Source organism: Dichotomopilus funicola, assembly GCF_033296635.1.
Source record: "Dichotomopilus funicola strain CBS 141.50 unplaced genomic scaffold C8A04scaffold_1, whole genome shotgun sequence".
NCBI classification, from domain to species: domain Eukaryota; kingdom Fungi; phylum Ascomycota; class Sordariomycetes; order Sordariales; family Chaetomiaceae; genus Dichotomopilus; species Dichotomopilus funicola.
Window position 1 is genome coordinate 745,551 of NW_026944022.1, and position 19,460 is coordinate 765,010.

At 55.8% G+C, this 19,460-nt stretch overlaps 7 protein-coding genes across 7 annotated transcripts; 4 read left to right on the top strand and 3 right to left on the bottom strand.

Moving 5' to 3' along the window:
* Positions 1–239: 239 nt before the first annotated feature.
* C8A04DRAFT_33650 (exocyst complex component Sec10-like protein) lies at positions 240–3,345 on the top strand (the record flags this gene model as incomplete). The annotated part of the gene is made up of 2 exons (XM_062782543.1): positions 240–351; positions 437–3,345. The coding sequence occupies 2 exons, from the start codon at positions 240–242 to the stop codon at positions 3,343–3,345; spliced, it is 3,021 nt and encodes a 1,006-aa protein (XP_062641516.1).
* A 347-nt stretch (positions 3,346–3,692) lies between these two features.
* C8A04DRAFT_33651 (kinase-like domain-containing protein) lies at positions 3,693–4,988 on the bottom strand (the record flags this gene model as incomplete). Its single annotated transcript, XM_062782544.1, has 1 exon — positions 3,693–4,988. One exon carries the CDS (start codon positions 4,986–4,988, stop codon positions 3,693–3,695), a length of 1,296 nt encoding a protein of 431 aa, XP_062641517.1.
* Positions 4,989–5,815: 827 nt separating this feature from the next.
* C8A04DRAFT_23944 (Frag1/DRAM/Sfk1 family-domain-containing protein) lies at positions 5,816–6,984 on the top strand (the record flags this gene model as incomplete). Its single annotated transcript, XM_062778887.1, has 3 exons — positions 5,816–5,836; positions 5,906–6,353; positions 6,428–6,984. The coding sequence occupies 3 exons, from the start codon at positions 5,816–5,818 to the stop codon at positions 6,982–6,984; spliced, it is 1,026 nt and encodes a 341-aa protein (XP_062641518.1).
* A 914-nt stretch (positions 6,985–7,898) lies between these two features.
* On the bottom strand, positions 7,899–9,450 carry C8A04DRAFT_33652 (uncharacterized protein; the record flags this gene model as incomplete). Its single annotated transcript, XM_062782545.1, has 3 exons — positions 7,899–8,621; positions 8,687–8,881; positions 8,962–9,450. The coding sequence occupies 3 exons, from the start codon at positions 9,448–9,450 to the stop codon at positions 7,899–7,901; spliced, it is 1,407 nt and encodes a 468-aa protein (XP_062641519.1).
* Positions 9,451–9,754: 304 nt separating this feature from the next.
* C8A04DRAFT_33653 (uncharacterized protein) lies at positions 9,755–12,296 on the top strand (the record flags this gene model as incomplete). Its single annotated transcript, XM_062782546.1, has 3 exons — positions 9,755–10,486; positions 10,615–11,508; positions 11,580–12,296. 3 exons carry the CDS (start codon positions 9,755–9,757, stop codon positions 12,294–12,296), a joined length of 2,343 nt encoding a protein of 780 aa, XP_062641520.1.
* Positions 12,297–13,732: 1,436 nt separating this feature from the next.
* On the top strand, positions 13,733–16,528 carry C8A04DRAFT_33654 (uncharacterized protein; the record flags this gene model as incomplete). The annotated part of the gene is made up of 4 exons (XM_062782547.1): positions 13,733–13,790; positions 13,875–15,431; positions 15,507–16,279; positions 16,352–16,528. 4 exons carry the CDS (start codon positions 13,733–13,735, stop codon positions 16,526–16,528), a joined length of 2,565 nt encoding a protein of 854 aa, XP_062641521.1.
* Positions 16,529–17,633: 1,105 nt separating this feature from the next.
* Positions 17,634–18,985, bottom strand: C8A04DRAFT_23947 (ribosomal protein L4 domain-containing protein; the record flags this gene model as incomplete). Its single annotated transcript, XM_062778888.1, has 3 exons — positions 17,634–18,375; positions 18,454–18,604; positions 18,781–18,985. The coding sequence occupies 3 exons, from the start codon at positions 18,983–18,985 to the stop codon at positions 17,634–17,636; spliced, it is 1,098 nt and encodes a 365-aa protein (XP_062641522.1).
* Positions 18,986–19,460: the final 475 nt, after the last annotated feature.

Genomic DNA, 19,460 nt, shown 5'->3' on the forward strand with positions numbered 1-19,460 from the left:
CCAACGAACCCAATTACCCTGCTTCGCTTTAAGGCAGTTTTACACCTTACCATCCTAATGGCATAACGAACCTTACGGGACACGATTTTTACGCGCTGTATATACCAAATTCGATTACGCCCCAACGATAGACATCCTTCCTCCTATCCACCCACCCCTTCGATTCGATCCAAACAAACAAACAAACGGGCACGAGCTATCCAGAATACGACACACTTTCGAGTGGAACATAGCCGGCCATGTCCCTCCCTTCGCGACGGCCGGGCGTCGGCGGCCCGGCAACCAAGAACAGCATCCTCCAAACGCTCCAAGCCGCTGAAATGATTGACAGCAAGGCGGTCTTGCCGGCTGGTATGCCCCTCCCCCCCTCCATTGCCCTCTCCTTTTTTCGGGTGGGAAGAAGACTAATACCCTTGCCTTAATTGTGACGCTCCAGAAATCCTCTCCACAATCCTCGACTACCTCCCCGTATCCGACCAAATCCGCTGTGCCCGCGTCTCCCAACGCATGCGCGAAATGGTCTACGAAGACTCCCGCTGGGTTGCCAGGCTGCGAAGTATGGGGTGCTGGGACGAGGCGGCGGCGCGTCGCCGGTTTGACGAGGCGATGAGGCGGCGGGCGGCGTCGAATGCTGGGTTTGCTGCCGGGAGGGGGGGTGTTTCTAATAATGCGGCTGGTGGTGCTCCTGGAGCAGGCGCAGGCGCTGGGAGGGGAGGGGAGGTGAATAGGCAGAGTTTGTTGTTTGATGCGGGGTTGGAGGAGGAGAGGAGGAAGGTGTTGGAGGAGCAGAAGTTGAAAGAGTTGAAGGAGAAGGAGCAGCAGCAACAACAACAGCAGCAAATAGCGGAGGTTAGGGACGGGTTTGAGACGATGAAAGTTGCGGGGACAACACATCCGACGCATCATGACCCGTCCACAGACCCGGAAGCGTTGCTGCAGGTTATCAAGAATGCGAGGAGCATACGGGGCCTGGCGAGGCAGGAGTATGGGAAGATTTACGGTGCGCTGGCGCCTTTTTACTTTGATCTTGTGCGGGCTAAGACACACACGGATCCGCTGGTGTTCAAGGTGTTTCGCGACCCGGAAAGACAGGCACAGATGCTGGCGAACCTCCGGGCGTTTGCGAGGAGTGACTGGGCGGAAGGGGCGTCGAAGCGGGAGGAGAAAGTGGACACGATGACGGGGATCTTTGAGAGCGCGGTGCTGCGAGAGTTTGAGCAAGGGTACGAGTTCTGGGACGTGGACGGGCGCATGAACAAGTATGCTCATGTGCTGGCGGTGCTGAATGAGAGCAACACGGCTGTGGAGCTGTTTATTCAAAAGCACCCTATCTTCACGGACCGCGAGGTGCTGGCCAACTCGATGGACTGCGTGAACCAGGCGCTGGCGGATAGTATCACGTTGGAGCCGTCACGGCGGTTCTTTGAGGTGCTCGCGGGGAAAGTTAACGAGCAGGCGGGGATTATCCAGCGCATCTTTCCCAATGCGGGAGATGTGTTTTGGGCGTTTGTCGACAAGGTCCGGGAGGATATTGTGATGGAGTATGCTACGCCATTGTTCGACGAGACACATGAGCGGAGTATCCCCTCGTACCTCAAAGCTGTGTCTGGCTTGTTTGAGCAGATGCTGCAGTTTCTGCGGACAATAACACCGCCAAAGGGCGCCGAGGTACAACAGGGGGTCAAAGCGAAGGAGCTGGCCCTCAAGGCGTTTGAGCCGCATCTCGATTTGTATCTGCAGGATGAAACGGACGATTTCATCCGACTGGCAGAGGGACAAGTTGGGGAATGGGAGAAGAAGCTGTCCGAGCAGGAGGCCAGTGCCGAGTCGTTTTACATGGGCAGTTTTGCCAACCGACAGGCGGATAAGAAGGATTTCCTGACGTCGTTCAGAAAGGTCGTCATGATGCCTGTGACGGTCCTTCCTACGACCCTCACGGCGTTTTCGCTGCCGAGTCTCCCGCTAGGTTCGCCTTTCGCGAGCAAACCTGTGTCGAGCACGGCCAATGGCAGTAGTGTCTTGACGCAAGAGACGGCGTACCATGGAGCCCGCGTCCCAACTCCGCCACCAGCTCCGACTCCAGCCCCGGCCGCGGCCTCGGATGTACTGTCGCCGCCGTCAACAATAGACCGGGACAGTAGCAACAGTCCGCTACCGGACAAGGCACCGACGGACGAGCTAGCGGCGAAAGCGGCGCTTATGACATCCCGGTTGGAAGGGATCAAGTCGTTGTTCAGCATCGAAGTAGCGTTGAGCCTTGTGCACGCGGCCAAAGCCAGTCTGGGGCGAATGGCCGTGTTCATCCAGCTGGGCGGGCAAGCGGGCGAAGAGGCACGCGAGCAGTGCGAGACCATCTTCGTGGCGCTCCTCCGCATCCTTGGCAACAAACACGTCAAGCCCGGGTTCGACCGGGCCGTGGTGCACCTATCGCAGTACAACCCGCGCGAGGTGAGCGAGCACGACAAAGGCGGCGTGGCGCCGCTGGTGACGTTCATCGAGCTGGTCAACGTGGGCGATCTGATCTCGCAGATGATCGACGTGTTCTACGAGCAACAGCTGGCCGGGCCCAAGATCGCGGACCGCAACGACTTCATGGACCCGGCGGGCCTAGCCAAGAAGAAGTTCGAGCAGATGCTAGACGAGAGCGTCGCGGCCGGACTCAACAAGGGCATCGACGTGCTCATGGACGAAGTGGAATACATCTGCGCGACCACCCAACTACCCACCGACTACAACCCCGGAGGAGGAGCCGGAGCAGCAGCAACAGCCGCAGGAGGCACCATCACCCCAAGCGGCGCCAACACCCCTGACCCAACCTCCACCACCTTCGACAAACGCGCCTCCACCCTCACCTTACCCCCGGGCACCCTCGACATGGACATCGGCCCGACCCGCACCGCCCAACGCATCCGCGACCTCGTCGCCTCCCACACCTCCATGCTCGTCGGCAGCACCGACAAGTCGATGCTAGATGTCTTCAACGGCGAAGTCGGCCTCCGACTCTTCGCCGCCGTGTGCAAGCACCTCAAGCGGCAGCGCATCAGCACGGAGGGCGCTATCAAGCTGATTGCGGATATGGCGCTGTATTTTGAGTATATCCGCACGTTGAAGAACCAGGATCTGCTGGCGTATTTCCGGGCGCTGCGCGAGTTGAGTCAGATTTATCTGATTGATGCGCGGCATCATGCCAAGGAGATGGCGACGATTATTGCGGATGGGGATCGGTTTGGGGGGATTTTTAGGGCCGAGGAGGTGTATGAGTATGCGGAGAGAAGGGCGGATTGGTTTCAGGTACGGAGGGATGTGGAGAGGGCTATGTATGGGTTGGAGTGCTGTTTGATGTAGGGGATGAGTTAAGCAGTCATGAATGGGAGGAGAATGAATAGATGCATACGTTACGTCACATAGCGAGCGATTACACACTGCTTTGGGAAAAGGACGGGTTGATTGGTTGGGTTGGGTATTAGAATAAAGAATTGGCAATTTATCCCTTGGTTTTATTTTATTTCCATTTTCGTCCTAATGACCCGATCGCTTTTGATGCCCGGAATATCATTCAACGCCAGAGGATCACCATGAGATGATGTTTCCCCTCCATGTGTCCATGAACATGAACATGAACTCCTCAACGCCGTAGCCGGTTAACGCCGTTGGTTCCCTATGCACCAGAAAAGGAGAGGCAGAGAGAGAAATCACCTAGCCTGCCCAAAATCCAACTTCCTCGCCACCTTCGCCCCCCTCCCCCCATTCTTATTATTCCCATCCTCCTCCACAATCCCATTCCGCCTCTTCAAATCCGCCCCCATCTTCTCATCCGCATCCGCGCCCGCACCCCCCGACTTACGCGGCAGGTCCTCCTTCTTAGTCGGCTTCGGATCCGTCCGCCACCAGCGGTGCTCCAGCATCTCCCTAGCCGAAATCCGTTTCTTCGGATCCAGCGCAACAGTACGCACAAGCAAGTCCACCCCGTCCGCCCCCACCGCCCCGAACCGGCCCATGTACGCATCCTTGCCCCATACGGCGACTGTGTCTGAGGGGACGGTGTACTCCCGCAGACTGGTCACCCCGGGCCAGTTGTCTTCAGTGGGGGTGCCGATCTGCCGGCAGATCAGCGCGATTTGCTCGACTTCGGTGTTTCCCGCCAGGAAGGGTGCGCGGATGATTAGTTCCGCGAACACCATGCCCACAGACCAGATGTCGACGGCACCGCTGTAGTGGCGGGCGCCGAAGAGGAGTTCCGGCGGCCGGTACCAGCGGGTGATGACATTGGCAGTCATGCGACGGCCGGGGTCGGCAAATGAACGTGCAAGACCGAAATCAGCGAGTTTGACCTCGCCATCGGCGGCGATGAGTAAGTTGTTAGGTTTGATATCGCGGTGCAGGACGAAGTTGTCATGGCAGAACCAGACAGCGCGGGCGAGCATGCCCATCCAGGCTTTGATATCCCCCGCGCCGTAGCGGACGCGGTCGACGTCGCGGATGAGCATTTCGAGGTCGCCGAGGGGGAGGTATTCGAGGACGAGGTTGAGGTTTTGGTCTTTGGAGCTGAAGACGGAGAGGAGGGAGATGATGTTGGGGTGGTGCAGCTCGCGGAGGTATTTGAGTTCGCGCACCGCGTCGGGCGCCATGCCGTCTTGGTATTGTTGTTGGACTTTGATCTTTTTGATGGCTACTAGGAGGGTGGGGTCGCGCCGGGCGTGGCCGAGGTAGACGTTGGCGTAGGTACCCTCGCCGAGTTTCTTGCCTTTGATGTATTTGCGTTTCTCGTCTTCGTTGAGTTGTTCGATGGGGTCGAGGGTTAGGCCGGCGGGGGTGGCAGTGCCGGCGCCGGTGCCTCGACCGGCCCTGTCATTGTTGCTGTGGGGGAAGAGCCCGGGCGTGCCGTTGGAGGAGGGGACGGCCGATGGTTGTCGTTTGAAGGGGGATGAGGTTGTTCGTGTGGCGTGGAGCGCGTCGGTCGGGGGTGCGACGAGCGGGGAGACGGCCATTGTGGCGGCTTGTCACGTTCGTGAAACGTCCGTGGATGATCGATCGGCGGGTGGTTTGCCAAAAGGCAAGAAAGATGGAATGGATGGAAGGAAGAGAAAGTTGAAGATTCCGGTCGAGGTCTAGACAAGGCTGATGGATGGACAGGGGTGTGTGCACTCGCACCCCACAACGGCTGCTGACAACTGCCGATCTCCGGTGCAGGGTTGTGTCGTTTTCAAGATTCAGGGTTAGGGTATTTATAGCACGTGACCGTGCAAGGATGGGTTGGCAACGGGTGCCGAGTTGTTGCCGCTCCTAAGTCCGCGCTGACGTCATGATACCCGGCGTTGCAAACCGTCCGAACCCCCGAGACTATCCGTATATCACCGATTTTCATCCCAACCAGCCAGCGTTTTCCGATTTCTTGGTGAAGACGCGGCAATCGTGGCGCATGGCAAGCAAGGCTGTATATATTGGCATTCGTTATCGTTGAGGCATAGGACCACATTTACTTGTCTTGTCTGTCAAGTGCTTGTTTCACTCTCGTTCTTGCTCCCTTTTGTTCACTTCTGGTGTTTTGAAACAAATCCGCGATCCTGTGCAACACCTCGCGTTGGCAGCAGTTTAAGGTCTCGGCTTGAGAGCGGCACGGCAGAAAATACCCGCATGGCCCGGGCCGTCCACCAACCAAACTCCAACTTACATTCTAAGCTTCAACTCCAAGCTCAACTCTCACGATCCCGGGCCAAGTAGTTACTCGAGGTTGCTGGTGGGTGAAGTTTGAGCGAGAGATCCCAAGAATCACACAACAACTCATGAACAACATTATATCAACACCAACATCAAAATGCCCCGCCTCTCATATTGGGTTTGTCCCCCTTCTTCTTTTTCTGTCTAGTAACCCGTAACCCGTAACCCACTCGTCTAACACCCCCAGGTCCTACCCATCCTCGGCGGCCTAGTCTGGCTCGCTACCCTCCTCGCCCTCCTTCTCTACTGGATCGTGTCCACCCACCAGACACGCTACCCATCCATGGACCCCGCGCAGACAATAGCCTACATCAGCGACGTGGGCGCGGCCGAACTCAAGCCTTTGTTCATCACCGGCTGTGTGCTCACCACCGTGCTGCTGGACGCTTCCTTTGGGGCTGATCGCTGGCTGCGGCACCGCGGCCGGCTGGCGCCCAATACCACGACGGGCGAGAAAGTTCTGTCCGGGTTGACCATTGTGTTTGCGATTGCGGGGACGGTGGGGTTGATTTTGTTGAGTATTTTTGATACGGCAAGGCATCCGCGGTTGCATGATGGGTTTTTGTTGTTGTTTATTGCTGGATATGTGCTGTCGGCAGTGTTTATCTGCTGGGAATACCACCGGTTGGGGAAGAGTCAGTCCCCCCATTTTTCCTTTCCCTCACACCTTTACACACTAAGTAAATCCTTGATGTTAACGATATCCCAGACTACCGCGAACACCGCATCCTCCGCCTCTCCTTCCGCATCAAACTCGCCTTCGTCATCATCGAAGTCCTCCTCGCCATCGCCTTCGTCGCCTGCACCTTCACCTCCCACTTCCAGCCGGGCGCCATCCTCGAATGGGTCATCGCCTTCATCTTCTCCGCCTACGTCTTTTCCTTTTTTGTCGACCTCTACCCAGCGGCCGCCACAAAAAGCCCACAAGCCCGCTTCACCAACGGCCGTGCCGCAAATGGCGAGAAGCACCAACATCGTCGTGCCGGGAGTGATGGGGGAGGTCTCGTCCCTGGGATGGGTACATCGCCCAAGATGCGGCTGACGCGTGGACGGGAAGGGTTTGGAGGGGTGGTGCCTGGGCAGGCTACGCGGGGTGTTCCGACGAATGGGTATGGGTATCGGGAGGCCGGGGAGATGGAGGAAGGGTCGAGTGAGGCGGCGTTGAATGGGAATAGTGCGCCGGGTGTGACGTCGTTTGAGGCGGCACGGGTTGCGCATGGTCGGCGGTCGGGGTCTAGGAGTAGGGTTATGGCGAGTAATTTTTAGATGGGGATAGAGGGTTGGGACTGAAGAGGGGCTGGTAGAGGGTGTATTGGTTTGTGAGGTTAGGGTTGTTTATGTAGAAGTTTGTCGGGGTACTCGAGGTCTTGGTTTGGCGTTTGGGTGAATCAGGCTTAGGGATGTGGACGATGGTGTATGATTTGGAGACTATTGGATACTTGTATGTACGATGCGGCGGGTGTATGAAATGGATGGTTAAGTCGATTTTAGCGTATTAGACGTGTACTTCAAAGTCACAACCGTGACAACGTAGAAAGTTGCGGAGCGAGGCAAAACCCCTCGTCAGGTGATATCCGGCTTGAGGCCATCCAGCACTAAGGTACCAATCTCATGGTCCTTCCCTCCCCTCCACCGAGGGTATATATACAAGATCCACGGGCCTCCTGCCACCGAATCCCCCAGCAGTACCAAGAACTGGTTGCATGGCGCAGTTGGCTGGGGGAGGGCGGCCCAGGGGTTGCCTCACCCCTCGACAACCGATCGAGAGGCTCTCAGCTCAATCCGGAGAATAACCCACCGGGGGTTTTCGTAACCAAGCACCCTTCTTCAGCCGGTGAAGAGGGTCGGCTGGTGATCTTTTTGGGATTTCCAACATTTGTTAGCGGGTGCTATTTCCTTTTTGCTTAATTACCTTATGAATCTTACCGAAAGCCATTGTAATTGGGAACGTCTCCCTCAAGAAAAGAAAAGAAAAGAAAAGAAGACTAAGAAAAGAAGAACGAGCACGGTACTGAAGCGGGAAAGGTGCAGTCGACGGGGCATCTTCACCTGTTACGCCCCACGATAGCATCTCCAAGAAAAGCAAGTCCTCAACGGTACTACAGATAGCCAAAAATGGATTGCTCCGTATTGTCTTGTCTCCAACCAACCTGACGGCCCGCTGAACCATCGAAATACATTCACTTCGTCCCACCACTACCACTCTTCGAAGCAGCGACCCGACATATCCCCTTGTGCTCCTTAAAATGCGCAACTTGACACGTCCGCCCACAGTACGCAACCGATTTGCATCTCCCACACAACATCAACTGCGCCGGCGCCGTCCCGCAGTTCGCACATTGCGACAGCGAACCCGCCACATCATTATCACTCCCACTCTCCACCGCCGATAGCAGCTCCTCCGCTCTCTTTCTTGCCAACCTCAACACCCGCTGTTCGCCCAAGCTGACGTGCGCCGCGGCCCATGCGTTCCCGCCTGGCGGGTAGACACCTTCGGTGAGTTGCTGTTTTAACTTTTCTAGTTGGGTTCCGAAACTGTCGAGGAGATAGGAGAACGATTCGGCTAGGAACTGGAGGATTTCGATTTCGTTGGATTTGCTGATTTTCTGGTTCGTAGCGCCGCTTCGTTGGGGGGTGATGGTATTAAGATTTGATTCATCCAATCGCTGGATGCGGAGATATCGAAGGACGTTTCTTGGTAGCGGATCGGTGAGAGTGAGGGGGATGGTAGTGGTTGAATCGAGTCCAGCCGATGTCCAAAGCTTTTGCTTTTGCTTGAAGAGTGGTGCGCTAGGGTGGGTTGAAAGGACTAGATCATAGCTGTCGTTGGGGTTATCGGGCAAGACAAATCCGTACAGCCGTAACAGGCGGCTATTGGGAATGGATCCGTAATAGATAGAAACCTGAAAGGATGATCCCTGTATTAAATATATGGCCAACTGTTGTCGATGAGCCAAGGCGAACATACCTGATCTCCGGCTTCGTAATCTTTTCCTGCTAGGACAGAGAGATTCCCGGATGAAGGATCGTAGACATGACATGGTTTCACGTCGGGCGAGTGGTTTAACATATCCGCAAAGGGCGCTAAAAGTCGAATCGACTTCCCACCGGGGAGCACAAAGTCCATAGCACGACTCCACACGGTGCAGAGAGCCCATTTGTACTAAAGCCAGAGGAAAGAAGGGGTTTAGCAGTTGGGTTGTAACATCTATCACATTTGTAGAACGTATATATAACACCTACATCTTCAAGCGTAAACTTGTCCAGCGGAAAAAGATCTGGATTCAGCGCCAGCAACCGCACGACTAACGCCCTGTGATCCTCTTCGATCGACTGCTCCAGTTGCTTCGTGATGGTGTACAACGACGTCCCGGCGCAAACCTCCAACTCGTCCTCCTCAAAATAGATGCTGGAAGAATAACTCTCAGGTAACGCGGCCACATGGCTTCGCAGGCCCTCGTACCCGGACTCGCGGGCTCGGACGAAGAGAAGGTAGATAGCCAAGGTGTCCTCGACAGACAAAGGTGGTTGCGCAGCGCGCAGAGCGGGTCCGAGAAGGGGATCAGCGTGGGCATGTTCGACTGTCCAGAGGATGCTGGAGGGGATGGTGAGAATTGTCTCGCCGTCTTTGAAAGGTTTTAGGGTCTTGACGCCGCGCCCGGTGAGGGGGAAATCGGCGAGCTCTAGGCTGTTTAGGCCTACGGCTCCGGATTGTCGTAACCAACTGTCCATGAGACCGGGATGAAGAGATCGGGTAGCTGTGAAGAAGTATGGGCCAGATAGTAGAGCATTAACCGCAACTGGATAAACGTCAACACTCCATAGAAAACGGCTTTCTTTTGTTCAGGGATTGACCCGGATGAGTCAAGATGGGATTCCCCGCGGACGGCCGGAACAATCAACCGGGCCGGAGAAGAGTGGGTCAGATAGCCCCTACTTTTTGTTCGAGTACCCCACCAAAGCACCGTTTTGCCCCGCCATCAAACAAGGTGCATCCCTGCACGGCGAAAATAAGTGCCTCGGGCATACGACCACAATGTCGGCTATGGATATTGTTTCCACGGTGAACATCCTCATAAATTTAGGGTTGGAAATCCAGAACCGTTTGGATTCGCTTAACCAGGCCGCTGAAGAGCTTCAGCTCTTGACCACCAACCTGCAACTTTTGTTGGACGTGTTTGAGAGCCCCGTGAACGAAAACATCTTCAAGGGCAATGTGTCACAGTTCGTGACCATACTGGATGTTCTGCAAAGCATCGCACGGTCATGCGCAGAATGTGCAAAGGCGTTGGATATCGACCCGGCTGGCGCCACCATCGCGGCAAAAACAGGGTCGCGTGGCAAGAAGTTTGTCAAACGATTATGGGCCTTGGGCAGGATTCCAGATCTTCTCGCAGAAATCCAGCGCAAAGCCGAACAACTTCAACATGTTTACACCGCAGTGTTTGCTGTGCTTATCCAGGATATGCGGGTACAGCAAGGAAGAATGACTGGGAAGGAACCCGTTGAATCTGCCATCGTCCAAAAGACCGCCGTCCCTGAAAATATGCTCGACTTCAACCTCAGCACGGACTTTGCCAGCATCGATCGGATGGTGGGGAGCCTTATGAAGGAATGCGAATACCTCCAACAACGGCTTCGGGAAGCTACTCTAATTCCGGACGCATCGGCCGTTCAGGATTACCAGGCGCAGAACCCAGAAGCAGCATCGTTTTGGAAGGACCGGTTCCAAAAGGACGGACTCAACGCTTCCGACCTTCGTTACGAGGTAAGCAGGCTCAGACTTACATACCAGATTTCTCGCCCCATTCCATTGTTTCATATCACAGAAAAATTTCACACATATATTCAATATCATCGCCATCGCACCTTACCAATGTTTCGCTCTCTCCACAGGTGCTATACGTTTCATGGGCACGCTTCGTCCATGCGGTAGAAACATCTTTCGTTCTTAAAAAGATACCGACTGGAGTGTTCCAAGCCGAAAACATCGACCTTATTCGCCAACAAGGATCCCGCTATTTCATCGACCAAAGAGGCACACGCTGTCTTTCCACCATACGACCTCTCTGGCTCCCCGCTCTACGGTCTGCTCTCGATCCTTTGAACAAGGGTTACGTCAAGCCACACGACTATTTTGATCTCCTCCATGACACCTCCCTGTCCAACACACTGCGAAGGCTAGCCCTTGAAAGCTCCGGCTACGGGACGATCATTGAATGTGAAAGGTCAGCTAGCGATCTCTCCCTACCCGCGGCAATCGAGTCTCCCAGGGACCATATCGGCTGGATCTCCGCTCAGATCGTGGCTGTTCCAACCCCTAAGGAGCTCGGAATCGTTCCAGATCAAGAGGTCATCCGATCAAGCAGCGAGGCCCTCCTTGGGCATTTCAACAATACCGCCCAAGATATCCACGTTTACGTGCGCTACCTCCAGACCGGCCAGATCGAGCGGAAAAGTCTCTTGAGGCAGATCCGTTCGGCTGGGGGCATCTCGCTCGGCGCTGCGGTGTCCGTCCGGCGGGAACTGGAATCGGGCGGTTATGCGTGGAGCGATGACCTTCATATCACTGAGTTCCAGGCATGCTACGGAGGGCGGTATAAGATTACGGCGGGTGTGGGCTCGAGTGCGGTTGTGTTTTGCATGAGACCGCTGAAGGGTTCCTTTGATAAGATGCTGCGGGACGATGAGAGCTCATCAGATGATTCTGCCGTCCTGGAACTTGAGTGTATGCTTTTGGGGCCATCGAAGACGTTCATCCAGCCGCCGAAAGTAGGTGAAAAGGTCCAGGCATGTATCACCTTTTCTATCAGCCTCCCTGACGGTACCTGTAACCGAGACCTAATTCGTGACATGACCAGATCGAGCATGAAGGGCTCTGGCACGATGCAAGAGTTACAATAGTGGACGGGGATGAGATAGAATACACCGATTGGGACAGTGTACCAAAGCAAGCCCCAACCGACGATACAAAAGCTCAGGACGATAGTGAAGATAATGACACCGGCAGCGACGGCTTTTTCTTCCCTGCCGAGCAATTAACACAACTCGGAAAAGGCACCCGGCGCCTATGGCAACCATGGCGGAGGGACCTCCAGCGATACGACGTTCGACCTTACCGTTGCTTCCATATCGGCGATTCCATCGAGGCACCGGTCATGTACCCAGACTTCCGATACCGCTACCACCTCCCCGACACCTCGGAACTCTACCTCCCCGCTCGCATCGTCGACGTCCAAGGCGATCAGTACGTGGTCGAATTCAGCCCGGCGCTTTCGGTCCATGGCTGGTGGCCGGGGAGGATACCCAGGGGTGAAGAAATCGAGCTGTTTCCTGGGTCGGGTGTTAGGGTAAGGAACCCGGTTGATCTTAATCGTGTGTCGGTGGGCATGGATCGGGTCCGTCCTTTGTCTGTTGGGCCACGGCCGGTGCTAGGGGTTCAGTCGGCGAAGCCAGCGGGATGGAGTTCATTTCAAGGTGTTCGTCTCGGTAACCTTGAGGAGCTTATGGAGAGGGGTCTTTGGAGCGATGGTCATGATAGTCAGGAAGCGGGTGGCCAGAAAGGGGAGAGCTCATGAGAATTACTTTGAGGGTTGGCAAAATGCGGGGCAGTCTCAAACTTCCCCTGCTCTGTTCAAAACGATCCAAAACCATGGTGTGGAATATTAGTGCGATGCCATGTCAGCCTTAATTAGGCGCTAACCAGTTGTGTTTAGCGCTGGATTTCTGGAGGGTGTCACGTGTAAAGATTTGTTGACAAACCCTTCTCCCCAGCCTGCACGTGTATTTGCTCCTGTCCCCTTGTTTATGTCTCATTCTTGACACCGTTATCTGAATTCTTCTCTTCAGCTGGCGTTGTTTTTGAGCGATCTGATATTTTTAGAATTCTTTGTCTGGACTGTCCATGTGCATACCACGCTAGTACATTTTAGGAAATCTCTGCAGTGCCGGCGGCCCGCTCTGCATGCGGAATGACGTTGTTCGGCTTTCCCCAAAACATGGAAGCTGGCGGCGGGATGGTACGATGGGCGATGGGTTAGGTACCGAGGGAGCGAGGCAACGCTGGTCTGTCCACTTCTGGTCCCTTTTTGGCCCTTCTCCGAGCTCTCAAGTCGAAGAATGATGTCGCTCTTTTCTTCTCGTTGGATTGACCATGTGATTTGAGGCCATTGCCAAGTCCGACGGCCGTGTCTCGGCCTAGACTAGACGTGAATAAGAAGCATTCTGAGAAATGCCCGCCGTGCGCCGGCGGCCAAACCAAGCCTGCAAAGTTAATCCCTTCCGGGTTTGAATGATTTCCCTGGCGATCGCGAAATCCGAGACCAGAAGGACTGGCCCGATTCAAGACCCTGACTGCAGCTGGTCCCCGACCACCTCAGCCGACCTCAGCCAACCCCATGGTCCATGGAGTCGGCATGGACCAAGCAAAACTCCCAAATTGCTAGCACTAACGGAAAACCGGACTTTTGGTGCCGCGCTTTCCTGACTCCGGGGTTGGCTTGCGGGGGCGCGCATCACACAGATTGATGCTAGATTTGCTGATTTACCGAGATTTACCGGGGTGGTCCCCTAGTCCCCCCCCATAACGACGGAATACTTGGCTGAGTTTGGGGAGGGATCCTCCCGCTAACTTTGTACCGCCCGGCTGCTGTCAAGTGACTTGAATTCCTGTCTCGGGATCTCAGCCACCGACCCCATATCAGCTCAATCACTTCTCTTCTCGGTCATTGTCGACAACCCAGTGCGATTTCCCCTCGTCTTTCCTTTCTTGACTTTTGTCTCTGCATTTCGCGTTATTTGCAACAAACAAGAGTTTTTGACGCTTTTCCCACTGCGGGGAGAGTGAGAGTACGGAACATCGTTCCTTTGAGTCGCTCGCTGTAATTTTACGACTCAATACATCGGCCACCAGCACATTCGCGAAATATACCCTGCCTTGCAGCGCACGCGCCTGAAATATCGCGTTACATCACCTCGTCCACACGTTGCAGAACCCGGTTCTGCACCCTTCCGGATGGCGTCCGCATCTGCGGCTGCTCCCAGGCGCGCATCCCGTCCTCTGGTATCGCCTGGTACGTTGATTTCATTACTCTGGGCCGCCGTCTAGTTACCTACCTATGACTAGTACCTCCTACTAACATATCAACAACCGCCAGGCCACAGCCATGGACCCTTAAAGTATGCCAGCGCCCAGGATCTCCCCAGCTATCCGTCTCCCGGTCTGAAGCCGGGGGACGCGGCGGCGAGTGCCGCAGCAACCTTAGGCTGGGCGAGTAACGCTACCGATGCCCCGGTTTCCGGCTCTCTCGCAGGCTCATCGCCTCGAGACCACCACCACTTTGAGACGCCCCGCTCGGCCGACGCGTTACTAGCGGCCGGGTGGGCACAGCGGCAGCAAAAGTCTCACTCGCCAGCTTCTTCTTCATGGGTATCCACGGCTGCGAATCTGGCTTTCCAGGGGGCTAAGGCGTCCCCTACGACAGCGGCGGCCACGACGACGACGACTAGTAATGGTAGCGGCGCCCGGCCGCGGTCGAGGTCCTCCCCGCAAAGTACGACGGAAGTTATCGGTCTGTCGCCAGTGGAGGACTCTGACCCGACTCCGGGGTACGCCTTGAGCGCGGCAACGATTGCCCACCGGCCATCGATGCGCGCCCATAGCATCTCGGCCGCAACAGCACTGGTAGGCGGCGAAGGGGGTGCCGTACCTTACACGACGATGGACAGGCAGATGTTCACGGCGAACCCCCCCGTGAAGCCTGAGACGGACGAAAGGAACCGTGCTTATGTGTTGCATGCGTCGGCGCTGGCTATGGCGAGGAAGATGTATGACCAGCAGAAGATGATTGATAAATCGTCCCGGGCACATGTGCGGTCGTCCACGTTTCCTGGTGGTGATGTTGCCGGTCTTGCGGCGTCAAAGGACGATGAGACGGAGCAGCAGCAGCCACAGCAGCGTGGAATGTACACCAGTCTTCAGGAAACAGCCTACCGTCTAGCCCAGGAGCGTCTCAGCAAACTCCAAGAGGAGCACGACCAGCAGCGCGGCTTCCACGAATACTACACCCCAGCACCAACTGGCACTCCCTCAACCGCGACACGAACCAAATTCGGCAGCCTCAAAGGCAAGCTCTCCCGCCGACGATCCTCCAGCGACGGCGACCTCTTCCGCCTCCGAAACAACAACACCAACAACCCCAACAACGAAGGCGGGGGCGCAGAAGACAAACAACGCTCCGACCGCATCCGCAAACAAATGTCCCTCCTCAACAACCAACTCACCTCCATCGACGAAGACAAGCGCACCCGCGACCGCCAGGCCGTACTCGCCGCCGCCCAGCGCAACGTCCGCGCCCGCCTGCAGCAGATGGATGACAAGGTGCTTTCTGACACGGGCCGCGTGCCGAAGAGCACTATGGATGATTGGGGGCGGAAAGCGCTGGTTGCTGCGCAGGCTAAGGCGGCTGCGTCGGGGCATGGGCTTACGAATGGACAGGTGGATGTGGGAGGGGGAAAGATGGTGGAGAGGGCGCAGGTGGATAGGGTGGCGGCGAGGAATGTGCAGCCGTTGTTGGATGAGATTAATGAACTTGCGGAGGCGGAGAGGGTGCGGTTGGAGGAGGAGAGGGTTGAAGAGGAGAGACGGAGGGAGGAGGTGGAGGGGGAGAAGATGAGGGAACGAGAGGTGCAGGAGATTCATCGGAAGTTGAAAGGTGAGTTTCTTTTTTTTCTTGGCCCTAGGGGTTACTGATCTGTTAAGATTGGTGCTAACGATATGACAACAACAGAACAACAGAAAGAAGACGAAAAAGCCCGCAAAGCCGGAATCAAACACGACGAAAAGGTCCGCAAGGAAGAAGCCAAGGCCATCCGGGCCGAGCAACAACACCAGCACCAGCACCAGCACCAGCACCAGCAGCAACCCACCGCCAACAACACCCCTGCCCCGGCTCCAACAACAGCCGAACACAAACGGCTCTCCTCCGTAGGCGGCCGCGTCCGCACGCTATCCCTCAGCTTTGCCAAACACCGCCGCAAGAACTCGGACGAGGACAGCGCCCCTTCGCCCACGACCAAAGTCCGCACCTGGCTGTCGTCCAAGTTTCCTAGGGCTAGGAATGTTAGCGGGGGTAGTAGCAAGTCAGTTGCTCCTGAGAACGGTGGGGGTAGTGAGAGGCTTGTTGAGGAGGGAAAGGAAGGGCGGTTGGGGGGTCATCAGCGTGATGTGAGCAGTGGTGGTGGTTTTATCGGTGGTGTTGCGCTTGCTCGGCAGAAGGGGACTGCGAACTCCGAGTCGAGTATCCCCTCGGTTGCGACGGCAAGCGATGGGAACGGGAAGGCAGCTGGAAAAATAGCACCTGGGACTTTAGAAGGAAAACAGGCCGCAGACTTGAGCACGACTACCACCACCACACCCCAAACCGGACACAACACCGAAACAACCGTACCACAACCACAACCACCCTCCACGCCCCCAGCGAAGCTGCGAAAACCCCCTCCTTCCCAACCATCACCAGAAACCTCGACCCCAACCTCAACACACCAAAACCACGACCGCTCCGTGAGCAGTCTCAGCGGTGCAACCAGTAGTGGAAGCAGTGGTGAAAACGGCACAAACGACGTATTTGTCGAGGCGAGAAGTGAACAACAGCAGGAGGAGGAAAGTTCCCCGCAGCAGAAAGTTGGCCCTAGCACTGGTCCTAGCACCGGCACTGGGCTGGGTTCGGGAGCGATGGCGGTGCCGTTGGCTGGGGGCAGACGGAGGGTGAGTCCCGTTAGGGGGTCGCGGTTTTCGGAGGTTTTTGAGTGAGCAAACGAACATGGGAGCGAATTGGGATGGGGATTATGAACACGGGAGTCGACATAAGGGCGAACATGGGGATTATGAACATGATGGGGATATAATGAGAAATGAGGGATGGATGTATGACTTGATGTGAGCTTGACGAACCTGACGGGATAACGAAAGGGTGGACTATTTGCGGTTTAGCAGTCTTCCTGGGTTTATGAGCGGGCAGGTGGAGCGGGCTTACGCAAAGGGGGTTGTTTGGCTGGTTTTGATTTTTATGTATCGGGCGGCTCTGTTATGTAACATGATATTTCATTAGCGTGTAAGCGTGGTTGCAGTAGGACGCGGTTGAGGTTTAGAAGACGAAAGATTTACTAGTTTTGATCGGTGAATGTCCATGGATGTTATTTACGAGATGTTTTGTTGGGAACTCAGGTGAGATAAACGAATGTGAATGTTCCTGAGCCATGCATGGTAGGCTATCACGAGGTTGCAATATAGTTACTGCATGTTTTGGACACAGAACAAGCCTCACTCGGCATTTACCCAGGTGGCGCTTGGTTTGCAGATGAAACTGTGATAGTGTAGCGGGTTCATGGGCGTAACTCCTGGTTCGACTGGATACTTCGAACTACGGTCCTTCTTTTCAAGGTGTTACGTATATAGTGGTCAGTTGTGCCCACTCCCATGGCACGTGGCTCTTCCCTAAGTAAGCCAAGGGCACCAACATACGGCCTTAAGGTTCAGAAACCTTCTTCACTATTATGAGGCGTCTACTCTCTGGGATCGAAGCTGATTCCCGTGTTACTTGATTTGTTAGTCCAGCATAGCATGGAAATGACGAACAGTGAAAAGAATGAGGTTCGAATTACGACACGCCCCCTATTCTGAGGAGTTACTGTCTGGGCTAGAACCCTTCTCGGCAACATAGTGAGTGGACAGTCACGAGGAACACCATACACATTGGGCACGTAGGAGCAGAATGTAAAGCAAAGATTGCTTGTCCGGTATCAGAATTGATTGATGTGCGGTGTGCACATATTTAATCCATTACGCCGAGGAATGTACCCGCTACCAGTCCCGTTCCTTTTCATCACAACAACCCCATCCATCCATCGACCCAAGCTTACACCTCATGGAGCTGCTCCTTGAAGGCAACAGTGGGCTTCGGGGGCTTGCCCTCCTCGGCCTTGGCCTCGCCCAGCTTCTCCTGAGCAAAAGCCTTGGCGTAGGGGTTGAGGCGAAGCTGCACCTGCTTGTTCTTGAGCGGGTTCTTCTTCTGCACGGCGCCGCGCTTGGTGCGGGCCTCGCCCTTGGGCGCACGGAGGACGCTCTGGATTTCGGAGCTGTTGATGAGACGGGTAAGATCGGCCTGGGCGACGACGCTGGTGGGCAGGAAGAAGCCCTTCTTGCTCTCGTAGATGGCGTCGAGCTCCTTGATAGCAGCCGAGGTCCATACAATGAAGCGGCCGAGGTGGCCACCGGGGGCGAGCTGGAGGAGGTTGAGCGCGTCCACGGGCGATGTCTCGACACCGGGGATGTTGCGGAAGCCCTTGACCAGGTCCTTGCCGTCGGCCTCGGCGCTGTAGACGACGAGGGGACCGCGGCGCTGGCGGTGGCGACGGCCCCTGAGCTTACCCTTACCGGCACGCACCTTCTTGGAGCCCTTGACCTTCTCGATATCGGCACCGGCGCCGACGGCCTTGAGGAGGCTGAGGGCAGCGGCGGTCTTGGCGACGGCCTCGCCGGCAACGGCCGAGGAGTCGATAACGAGGGGGACCTCGGGGACGGTGGAAACCTGGTGGCCGCGGGCGAAGAGGAGAGGAGCCACGGCGGAGGCAGCAAGAGCGGAGGCAGTAGCGAAACGCCTATCGTAAAATTGTTAGTCCTTCCTTATCCTCCCAATCCTCTTCATCAACCACCACCTCGAAATCGGTATCACGTACTTCTGGCCCTGGTTGATCTTGACGTGCCACTTGCGCCAGACCTTGGTAGGGGCGAACATGCGGCCGGAGCGGCACATGTTACCGAAGGCGGCCTGACCGGCACGGTGAGTACCACCACCGGAGACACGGGGGATACGGGCGACAGCGCGACCTGTGTTTGTCCATCGTCAGCAAACCGTCTTAGCCAGCAACAATTCGACCTCAATCCCTTCTTTTTTGTCCTTTCCAACATCCAACCAAGTAACCCCTCCCCAACTATTTCACGAAATCCCCCCCCGCCAGCAACCCTCCCCCCATTATCAATCGAAAAAAATTATTCCCACTTACCAGTACCCCACGACTCGGCAGAGGTCTGGTGGCCAGCCTTCTCGCTGACGGAGTACGGCTGCCTCTTGTTCTTGGCAATGCCGGTGTGGACGTGCTTCACGATATCCGGGCGGATGGGGGCGCCGAAGACCTTGGGGAGGACCTCGGTGGCGCCGGTGGCCTTGCCATCGGCGCCGATGATCGTAACGGTCGGGCGGGAGGCCATCTTGTCCTAGTGTCGGGACAAGTTTGTTTTCGGCTGTGGAGGAGAGAACTTGTCAGCAATCAAAAGTTTTTGAGAAAGGTTCGTCGTCCACGGAGCGGTTGGAAGTTTGGGAACGGCGGGATCTCGAATCGGGCGGGCGTAACTCACCTGGTCGTTGGGCGGGATGTTGGAAGTTCGAAAATTCGACGCTCACGAGAGCTCCAATTGAAATTTTGCAATATTCAGTGTGGTTGTGGGGTTGTTGCGCGCCGAGTGGCCCTAATCTGCGCTAGGCCGTAATGGGCAAATAGTGGGGCAGTTCCGTCGCAGCTGCAAGAGCTTCAACCACCATCTCGAAGCCAAAGCGTCACGCGATAGAGTTGAGATCGTCTTTGTACGACAGACTCACGATAATATGAATGGACTCTGGGTCTGAGGGTATGAAATTTGACGAGAATTCAAACCGATGGCTTCCTCATTTCAACACGTTTCACGC